At 40.1% G+C, this 11,547-nt stretch overlaps 1 protein-coding gene across 3 annotated transcripts in view; it reads left to right on the top strand.

Moving 5' to 3' along the window:
• Positions 1 to 11,547, top strand: part of LOC139939360 (uncharacterized) — a 64,307-nt gene that overhangs the window by 49,084 nt on the left and 3,676 nt on the right. The window contains exons 21-25 of one of the 3 annotated variants that reach the window (XM_071935171.1): positions 543 to 575; positions 5,294 to 5,522; positions 6,053 to 6,161; positions 6,503 to 6,576; positions 7,120 to 7,234. In XM_071935171.1, coding sequence (XP_071791272.1) covers positions 543 to 575; positions 5,294 to 5,522; positions 6,053 to 6,161; positions 6,503 to 6,576; positions 7,120 to 7,234 — 560 coding nt within the window. Of the gene's footprint in view, positions 1 to 542; positions 576 to 695; positions 726 to 5,293; positions 5,523 to 6,052; positions 6,162 to 6,502; positions 6,577 to 7,119; positions 7,235 to 11,547 lie in introns of all 3 variants that reach the window. The other 2 variants (XM_071935172.1, XM_071935173.1) reach the window with 2 other exon arrangements.

Below are 11,547 nucleotides of genomic sequence, written 5' to 3' on the forward strand. Positions count from 1 at the left end.
TATTTTTGCAATTTTTTCTAACTTAGGTTGTCATCAGGAAGGTAGTGAACTTTTATGCTTTGGTTTTCAGTTGCTGTTGTGATAACGAGTTGTGTTTATTTTTTGCATCTTTTGGTTGCAGTCGCAGTTGATTTTATTATGTAGAAAGATAACATCAATGAGGTTTGAGTCACGTTCAGGGTGCTTGCCTCGAATCATTCAATTATTGTGCCAATTCTGCTGAACTTCTGAAAATCTTTCGCAAAAAGTTGCATTTTTAAAAAGAAGAGAGCGCTTTTAAATGTTGTATAAATTCCAAAATTGGATTCACTTGAATCTTAAATAATGGAAGTAAAATGTATCGTATGTAGCTAAAAATTTAGCTTCTTATATATTTTGGTGTAGCAAACGTTCCTGAACAAATATGCTACCAAAGCAATTGAACCCCAAAAGACTGCCAATCACCTCATTGATGCGTTCTTACCCTCTTGGTTGCTATGGAAACAGCAGCTCATCTGAATATGCTAATGCGATATAACCCCCATCTATCCACTTCCTTTCAGGTCATAGTAAAGAGGTCCCCCAAAGTAGATCAGGTACATTTATCATACAGCCATTCTGCACCGCGCCATGGGTACTGTAGAAACTGCCAGCTAATTTGCATAATACGCTAACGTGCTAACCCTTTTACTCTATCCATCCGCTTATATTCACAGGTTATTACAAAGAAGTCCCCCAAAGTAGAGGTATTTGTTTTATGTATATTCAAAAGTCGTCACTGGTTGTGTGTGTTCTAGAAATAGTAGTGTGTTAATGTAGGTTAGGAGTTAACCCATAACCTTACCGGATACTTCATAGAGGCAGTTGCCCTTCATGCCTTGGTCATTGCCTTCGTGCCCCTCTCCCTCAGAGGTGCCCCTTGACTAAGGAAGACTGACGTGCCCATGAAGTATCAGACCTTTGTAACAATCATGCGAACTTCATGTAACCGAGAAATAACTTGTGTCATCCTGTTTCAATTTTAACAGCTTCTAAAATAAATTCTGCTTTTTAATGCTCAACTGCGATCCCGTTTACTTTAACCCCTATATTGGCAATCCGTGCAAAATGATGAGAATTAACCAAAGTAACAGGAACACTTAACACTTAATATTTACACCTATCAACTAAAATTTGATAAGCACTTAATTGAGTAATTGAGATGAACACCAAATTATCTTTGAATTACTAGATTGTAACCCGTATTTTACCATTGTTTGATTTTGAAGAAATCTAATTAGCAACATTTTGTTAAAAACATTTTAAAAATTTACTTCGCTTTTATAAACTTTATTCTAAGTACATTTTTTAAGTGAATTGTTTATTATGGGTTAATTTCGAGCCATTCTTGATTGCTGTGTTTCAAATCCCGAGCCTTCCAGTGGATTCACATCGCTAGTCACCATCAGGGATATTCATGTAGATGTGTCAGTCAATGTGTTATTCATGAATAATGCATGAGTATGTTAATCATCCCTCATTAGATCTTATGCCTCGCCCATATATTTCTACTCATAATGTAATAGGAAATGTAGCGTAGACTGCTGTAGTTAATGTAGAACCAAGACAGTAGCCTCATTTGAATATGTTAGAACTCATGAATTATGCATGTGAGTTGATTGACAACCTTCTGTAGGTACGTATAAGCCCCACCCCTAAGCCCTAGGACATCCTTGTAACGCTTACACTATAAAATTGTATTGCACTGAAAATGCTAATAAAAATGTTTAAACCTCTGCACCAATTAAAATTCACAAATGGTGAACTAGTCACGCAATAATCCTGCCTTCCCTTCCTTCTGTGTCATTCCCTACCCCCCCCTCCCCACCAATTCTTCCCTCTCCTTATTACCTACACCCCAATCCATCCCATTTCCCAACCCATTGATGTTGCCTATACCCCATTCCTTTTACCCCAGTCCTTTTGCCTCAATTCATTCCTTTTACCCTAAACCCGTTCATATTTCCCCATACCCATTTCTTTCGCCTGACCCCATTCCTGTTTCCCCCAAAAACCCATCCCATTTGCCTCAACCATTCTCCCCCAACACCCATTCTTTGACCCCAAAACCCATCCTTTCCCACTGAACCCATTCATTTTCCTTACATGTAATACCCATTTTCTTTTGCCTGAACCCATTGCTTCCTCCACCTATCTCCCTCATCTATAGACCCCCCCCCCCCATTACCTTTAATTGAATAATTATTCAAGTTAAGAGCTACAAATAGATTGTACTTGGTAAAATAAAAGCAGGATAAGATTTGGATAATACTTTCAAGACGACAATAACTCCAATCTTGACATGTTGATCTTGTTTCAAAGAGTCTCCAAACTTGATTCAGTGACACAAAACATCATGCTCAAGGAGACATGCTAACATTACTGTACAAAAAATCATTTATAAAATCAGTCAGTTACTTGAAGATAAAAAGAGGAAACAAGCTGTGGTAGGCAGTCTCTGAGTAAAATTGCCCCAAACTTTCCTCACTCTGCAAAAAAGCAAATCGTTGTTAATTGGGTCCGAACCAATTTTGAAATCTTCCCTCCACAGCTAAGTGCTGTCCCAAATATATGCAGCTACAAATTCACACCACCACCCATCCAGCTTCCAACACCCCCCCCAACTCCTCTGCTTAACCCCCACCCCACCCCAACCCCAGTGACTTGCATAGTTGTCTGTACATAGTGTACACAGTGTTCCACCTTAAAGGAACACGTTGCCTTGGATCGGTCGAGTTGGTCTTTAAAAAGCATTTGTAACCGTTTGTTATAAAATGCATATGGTTAGAAAGGTGTTTTAAAAGTAGAATACAATGATCCGCACACATTAACCTCGAAAGTGCGTGGTTTTCTTTTTACTTTGCGAACTAACACGGTCGGCCATTTATGGGAGTCAAAAATTTGACTCCCATAAATGGCCGACCGTGTTTGTCAACGAGGTAAAAGGAAAACCACGCAATTTTCGAGTGATACTTGTGTGGATCATTATATTCTAAGGCAACGTGTTCCTTTAAGTATGTTACCAGCATGTGTTATATCCCCTTCACAAATATATTGATGTAAGTTGCATAGCAGAGCACTGTAAAAGCAAACACCCAACCTTGCACTAGAAACACACCCTTGCCTGGTGATACAGCCGTCGTTTTCACCAAACTTTTCCTAACTTAAGGATTAATCTTAGGACTTGGGACGGGTTCAGTTCCGTATCCGAATTTGCAGGACGCATTGAACCCATCCTAAGTTAGGACGGGTTACTCGTCCTAACTCGAGTTAGGATTAATCGTAGTGTTTCGTGAAATCGGCTGCAGGACATGCAACATTGTTGTGAAATGTATGTTTTAAATGTGCTTGTTGTTGATGTTAAGAGAGCACATACATGTAAATACATGTAAGTTCTACAGATTACCCAGTTTGTAAGTTTGACATGCCAGGATAGACCATAGAAGTGTTGTGGGTACTCAAACATACTTGGGAATATTATTTGGGTTTTGCTCTTGCATTATTTTGTATTGAGTACTGTATTGTCAGAACTTTCCCAAGTCCAGTGAAAAAATCCATCATTTTACCTGAGTTCTGTGAAAAAATCCATCAGTTTACCTGAGTTCTGTGAAAAAATCCACAGGCATGTCACTCCCACCTGAGTGAAATGCTGGTGGAATTTGTTCAAAGAATTGTGGAAAGTGCTGAGTATGCATCAAGGCTTAATACACATTGGCAAAAAAACAAATACATTCTTGGAGCCCTTGAGCGATGAGAACGAAAACATAATCATACTGCCAGCCAGATGAACGATGCCACTGTCCAGTTTTCTAATGGGGTTCTCATAGGGTTTATGAGACACGTGGGCCAAATTCGCATGAGGACCATTTGTTACTCATGCGCAAAACATAGAGTTATATATAAGAACTAGAGGGCGCACTGGTGATGCTTCTTGCACAAGCGCGACGGGATCGCAAGGAGACACGCGCGCCATTCTGCACGCGCGTTGAATATGAAGTACATGTTGGAATTTGTGTTTATTGAACGCTGACGTGATGCTGTTTTATCAACTTTAGACGCACAAACACACGCTGTGCGATGCCTGTTTTGTCAACTTAGAAAATGGTCGCCTGTGCGCATGCCGGGTCGCGTATATAGGACAGTGCGCCCTCTAGTTCTTATATATAACTCTATGGCACAAAATCATAAGTTGGGTACCAGGCAAGATCGACTTCTTGTTGACAAATGGTTCATATAAGGATGAGCACCAGTTAATATTGAACTTGAACCATGTGTCTCATAAGCCTCCTGAGTGCCCCACTCCCCAATCCCACAATGCACTTGTTCCAACTTAATATGTAAAGGTAGTGTTTAGTCACTGTTGTACTACCACCTTGTTACCTTAACAACTCTATGTTTACCTTAAAAAACACTACCCAACATGTCTTATTTACCTAAACAATACATTTGTGACCTTTAAAACAACTACCGGTACCCAAGAATAGAATGTTTGTGTCAATGTTATCACTAACATCCTGAAACCCTCACCTGGTGTGGAGTTAGAACATAGTTTGAAGAATCGATTGCCCCTCCCTGGCCTTCAGTGGCCTTCAGCCCCCCCCCCTCCAGCCCACTCCCCTCCAGGCCACTCCCCTCCAGCTCCATTCCCTCAAGCCCCTCCCCTCCAGCCCCCTACCCTCCAGCTCCCTATCCTCCAGCCCCCTACCCTCCAGCCCCCTACCCTCCTGCCCCCTCCCCTCCCTTCCAGCCCACTCACCCAAGCCCCCTACCCTCCAGCTACCTACCCTCCAGCCTCCTGCCCCCTCCCCTCCCCTCCAGCCCCTACCCTCCAGCTCCCTACCCCCAGCCTCCTCCCATCCAGCCCCCTCCCCTCCTGCCCACTCCCTTTGATAAACATCTCCAGATGAAAACTAACTAAATTTTAGCTCGTTGTGCATTTTAGCTCGAGGGAAGCTTAAACAAAACTATCAGGAATGTGTCAAATTCAAGTTCAATCAGGTTTTCGCCATAACATAATTTGTGAAATAATTTCTGTGTATTTACAAGTGCTGTAAATGTTATATTTTTTGTTTAACTTGTTCAAAGTAAATGCCTTAACTGTGGTCACCTATGTATTTTGTTAACAGTGTATTGTTCAGTAGTAACCATTTGAAAATATTGTTAATTAATATATTTGTAAAGTAACTTATTTCAAAATGGCTAACCACTTCAACAAATTGTCTCAAAAGCAAGAATCTTCCTTCATCATTTTTTGACGATTTATTTTTGATGACAGGAGAGAAGGAAGATAGAGGAGGAAGAGTTGAATGAGAAACTGACACGACGAGTTCAACGCGAGGCGAGACGTCAACACCATCAGCAACAGCTGAAGCGCCACCGCATGGCCCAAGAGATTCAACGCCATCTTCAAGAGGTGGAGGTCAAGCAGAGGGAACTGGAGAATCGTGGAGTTTACGTCGAGAAAGCGTTACGAGGGGAAGGCGGCGATGATGCAGACAAGAAACGTAAAGAAGCACTTTGAGATAGTTCAAGATTTTGCTTTCTTGGTGTTTTTTCTGTTATCCGCTGCTGAATATAGGATTCGAGCTGTTACTAGCCATTGCAGACAAGAAACATAAAGAAGCACTTTAAGATATTTCAGGGTTTTTTTTCTTCTTATTTTTTTTTGTACCGGCTTCTAAACATTGACTAGCTGGTGGTCTAGTGGTAAGACATCCATTCTAGGAATGCAAAGGTCCTGGGTTCGAATCCCACCTGGTTTTTTTGTCACAGAACCTGGGAAAGTGCTGAGCATACACATTGGATTGTAAAACCCAAATAGCATTCTTTATCCGCGATACAAAATTAACATCTATTTTGCATGTGACTTAACAATCTTATTGTTTTTTGTAAATTACTCTTTTTCGTTTGTTAAAAGCTATTATTCTATTATAAGACAAAGTTATTTCAGCCTCTGGCAGCAAACCATGTGTTATGTTACCGAAAATCCCAGAATAATTACAAATAATGAAATTTTATTCTAATGATTATTTAGTCTCTACAGCATCCGGTGGCGCTGATGAAAGCACCCTAATGCAACAGTGGTTCAACTTGGTCAACGAAAAGAACGCTCTCGTCCGATACGAGTCTGAACTCATGGTCCAGTAAGTCCAATCAATTAACTAGTGTTTGTCCCCGACACACCTCCAAAATTTTTATCTTGACATACATTTGTAACCCACCCTTGATACTACCACCCTCAACACCAGCACGTGTGTTTCACACAATGCTTGGCAAACAGGTGTTTTTTGTCATGCATTGGTCCCCACCAAGCTTTGTTTCTTTTTTGTTTTTCTCTTTAACTCTATCGGGTTCTGCTACAATTTTTTTTTAAAGCTAACTGAGTGGAAGAGAACGAGAGGGAGAGTGAATTTTTTTATTTATTTTGATGTTGTCTCTGCCAAGACGGACCTAGCTAAGGTTTTTGTTTGGATTTTTCTTTTAGGGCACGTGAGCTTGAACTGGAGGACAGACATTGCCAACTGGAGCAAGAACTAAGACAGCGGATGGCTATTGACGGTAAGAATTACGTCCTATCTACTCGACCCTTCCATGGCAAAACAGTGTAACTCAAAAAATTTGTTTGTATATAAAATCATTTCTGGGTAAATTAAGAGTGTTTTTTCAATTTCAAAGTTTCAAAGGCATACTATGTATGGATGTCTTAGCTTGGCCTCTTTTTACACTTTGTCCAGTTTTTATGTCAAAACAGCTTACCTCCAAAAATTTTTGACTAAATCAAAGATTGGTTTGAAGGTGCTGAGGCGCAGAAGAAATAATTAAGTCATTGATGGTATGCCTCCTGAAACAAGTGCCTTGAATGTGTTGAGTGATGTTGTGTCCCTGATGTGATTTGGAAGTTAATTCCAGAGTTTGGGTCCATCGGCTCTATCGGCAAAAGTGATGTGGCTTGTTCTTGGCGCAACAAAGTATGGTGAACACGAGGTAGTAGACCGAAGGTGTCTCCGTTCAGCACCAACTTGCAGCAGCATGTCCATGATTTAATGAGGGGCTTGAACGAAGTATGCACTTTAAACAAATCTGTTGTTCTCTTGATTACAGAAACAAAGAAGAAAGAATCGGATCGTGAGGTAGAGAAGCTTCTACTTGAGGAGATGTTGGAAGTCGTTGAGCAGAGGGACGCCCTGGTGGCACTTCTTGAAGAGGAACGCCTCAAGTAAGTCTCTTCTTGCGTTGATATCTCTGTCCTTTCTCTCATCACAATACCTTTTAAGACCCGGTCACACAGGCCTCGATAACGAGAATGACAATAGAGAATGTTAACAATGCACGCACTCGATTGGTTGAATGAGCGTGGGCATATTCTGCGTTGAGCATTTCAACCAATAGAATGCCTTCTCTTTGCGTCGTGATCGTTATCGTTTTCGTTATCGCTGCAGTGTGACTTTGTAGTTTTTTGTAGATATATACTTAGATTAACCCTGTAGAGACCAAACTGGCTGTACCAAAAATGCCCAGAGTGTTGCAAACGGCCCAATATTTAACCAGCCTTTGCTCAAACAATGGGGTCAAGGAAAAGGTTTGAGACTGAATTGACATTTTCAATTGTTTCCGATGTAAACATAGAGTTAACAACTCCGAAACAAAACCTGACATTTACCTGGGAAAGCACGGTTCATACTTCCTGCGAATGCGAGTGCGAAGCGAATTTGACGTGAATTTGACGTCACAACCCTCCTTTTGCAGCGATATTCGCAAGTGAGTTGAGCGGAGTTCAACTGCTGCGAATCTTTCGTTGCGAATTTGTGACGTCAACATTCGCATTCGCAGGTAGTATGAACCAGGCTTAACGGTGCAAAAAATCAGCACAATCATCAATGTCTGGGCGTATGGTGATAGCTATGAAGAAATTAGTGGTCTCAAATGGGTTAAACGCTCTGAGATTTCATGTGTTTTTGCAGCTTAGTAGTGTGTGAAGCATTCTTTACCGCAGCAAAATTGCTTAACAATTTTCTTAAAAGCAAAAAAAGTAATTGCAGAGCTTTTGTAGGAATATTGTGATAAACTTTTGAATGTGATTTTTTAACAGTGTAAATTTTTGAAAGGCAAGTAGCTTTAACAACTTTTTAGGGCAATGGTACTCTTTTGGCTTGTATCGATGTAATTGTACATCAGTTAAGTAAGTGGGAAATGTTTATAAATGCTGTCTCAGAAAAAGGAAATAATCAAAATGTTGCATCAAGTTTTGCGTTAACTGTTTGAAAAGAAACTACAATACTAGTTGGGCAGGTAGGGGGAATATTTGGTGGAATTGTGCCTATAAGGTCATTGCAGATTCAGATTGGTTCTTTTGGAAAAATACAGGTAGAACAGCAAGCACATTTTCAAAATGGCTGCCAGTGCTTGTTATTTTACCCTTACTTTTTCAAAAGATCAAATCAAATTCTCATGACATACTCTGACTGTGTGCCAAATTCAATGTTTGCATCATCAAATACACAATCCCAACACCTATCTGCCGAACTGTGCACTCATCTGATGATTTAAAGGATACTTTTCTTTCAAATGTTTAAAAAAACATTACTTCCAAAAGTGTGCCATGCCATTTATTTGAATTGACTAACAACTTAATTTATATTTTCTATTCTTGTCAGTAAATTTTAGATTTTGTTTTCAGCTTCATTGTTATAATGACTCCTCAGACTTACTTGCACACATTGACGATGACATCACTTAAACTTTTATGACAATAATTTATCTTTCTTAAAATAAAATAAAATAAAAACAGAAAACCAACATTCAACCATCAACCATCATTCAACAATCCCCCCTGTTCATTAAGTTCATAAGTTAAGGGGATGCAACTTTTTGCGCATCGATTGCGCATCGATTTGCGTATAGTGACCTGATGTCCTAGCTTGTGTTAGGGGAGAACCCTAATTTATGAACAAAAACTAACAAGCAATGAGGGCGAAATCAGGGCAACAGAAGCCTTGGCTTCCAAGGTCTCCAGACTCCAGGCTCTCCCTAAAGTAAGAAAAAACAATTGTCATAACCCGTCTTATTTTTTCCCCTACTGTCTTCCCAGCACCGAAGAGGCTTTAGCTTGTTTGAAGGCGTCTCAAGAACGTTTTCCCTCTTCCATCTTAACATCATTAACTGTAGAGGTACAGGGTTCATCCGTCTTAATATATATCAGCATCCTAACCATGAATCTGGTTATGACCCACATTTTATTTTGATTTTCCTCCCTCCTCCTTTTGGTTTGCATTTTGCCTTTCCATTTAAAAAAGTGGTGCAGCATTGGTATTGTGTCATGTGAAGAAGTCAAAACAAAAGCAAGTTGTTCTGAGAGCCGAAAAACAAAGACATTGTCTTGTATCTGATTATCTTGAAATTTTGTAACCAATCAACTACAAATTTTACCCTGTAAAGCCCGGTTCATACTTTACTTCGAATGTGATACAAATGTTGATGTCACATGGCTGTTTTCGCAAGAGTTGGGGTCAAAATCCGCAGGAAGTATGAACCGGGCTTTAGCCTCTAAAGGTGTAAAACAAAAACTTTTGAACCTCGAAGCATTTTTTCCCCAAACTAAATATGGGTGAGCCTATTCTGATGACATTTTCAAAATTTGAGTTTTACGATATAAGTCGGTTTCTCGCCAAGAAACAAATTAAGACAATGATGTACCTTTTATCCTTCCCAAACATCAACCCGACCTGCATGTCACTGTCGGCATTGTACTTGGCATGAACTACACGTTACCAGGAAAGTTGGATGGAGCATTAGCATGGCATCTAAGACAGGATTACATTTACTTTGATGCATGAGTCGTTTGCCTCATTAGTTACAGAACTCGTCTTCTTTGCATGTAATCATTCTTTGATGGTAAACATTTGTGTCTCTATTTAGAACTCCCCACAGCTTCTGTCTTGATATGGCGAAGACTTCTTTGCAGAATATGGAGTGAAACTTCAAATACAAGATCCAGGTTTACATTCGTCTGCCCATGGAGGAATCTAATTTATTCCTCCATGGTCTGCCCTGCCATGGGTTCTTCGAAGAGGGTTTTAGGTTTAGACCTTGCCCTGGTTGAGGTTAAACAATTGAAACCCTCACAAACATAGCCTGAACGTCTGACGTCACACTTAAAGGGTTGTGAATAATGCCAGATACCAGCCTGACCGGGTGTACCTTTGACCTCGCGTTCATTTCACAAGGAGATTCGCTGTCAATACATGTACACATACATGTATTACATAATGAATATAACAACACTACATGATGTACACAACATTATACACATGAACACTGGATGCTTCTACATCCCACACTGCAGCAATCAGGTTTATGTCTCAGCGTTCTTTCCCCGGACAATTAGGGACTGGAACTGCTTGAAGATGGACCCTGCTCTCTCACCCTCTCTGGATGCATTCAAGAATGCACTGAGGGTTTCACCCAGGTAGTAATCTTGCTGGCCAGTTTTTACTTGCACCATGAATATTTTGCACCTGATTTGGCTTACGGTCTCATGGTTTCACGCGTGCACCCGGTCGCAGTGTGGTCATCTTCAATTATTGAAGCAGCACTTGAAAGGAAGAAGACGAGGAGGAGAAGAAGACGGTCGAAAGTGCAAGCCGACACTACATCACCTCGGACCAGTCAAAACACAGATATTGAAAGCTTATGTCACTGAACGTTTCCGCATTGAAATCTTTGCATCCAATGGAATCTTGAGGTCTGTAAGACCAGTGCCTTTCGTAATCCTTGCGGATACAACGACATGGAACCAGTCTAAAACATGCACAACTCTCATCTAGTGATAGGTTTTCCTTTGACCTCATTGCTCTTTTGGCTTGTGATGTCATTGCATGGGTCTATATAGCAACCCTGCAACAGTAGTCATTTAAATTTGTTTTATTTTCAATTTTTTCCCCCAGACAGTTCCGTTTCAACATCTTGCATGGCTTTTATACTTGCATTTTTTGTTTTTAATGCTTTATCAGATGCTTTTTCTTATGGCAGACCGATTATATGGCTTGCAGATATGGCTTACTGATATGGCTTGCAGATATGGCTTGCAGATTATGGCTTGCAGATTATGGCTTGTATATATGGCTTACAGATGTGGCTATAACACTTCATCTCCCTATGCTTTGAGTGTTGTTGTTGTAGCCATTTGCTACGGCCATAGCCACAACATCATACACTATGATGTTGTTGAGAGTAATACAAGCAACTTAACGTTGGCTCGCTCACTTGGTCAGAAATTGTGATCTTCACACCATCTTTCCCTTTTTTGGAATCACTTTTCTCAAAGAAATGAGATTGTATGTCTGATCAAAAACATTTGTCAAAATCGATAATCAAGTTTGATATAAAAACAATTATAGTTTTGTATTTTTTTTTATAGATTCTAGACAAATGAACACAATCTGTTGCAACTTGCTTGTGTTTAATCTTCCCTACACATTGAATTTGTTTGCGCATGACTTGTTGAATTCATGATTGCGAAAATATGAAATC

Source organism: Asterias amurensis, chromosome 7 (genome assembly GCF_032118995.1).
Source record: "Asterias amurensis chromosome 7, ASM3211899v1".
Taxonomy (NCBI): domain Eukaryota; kingdom Metazoa; phylum Echinodermata; class Asteroidea; order Forcipulatida; family Asteriidae; genus Asterias; species Asterias amurensis.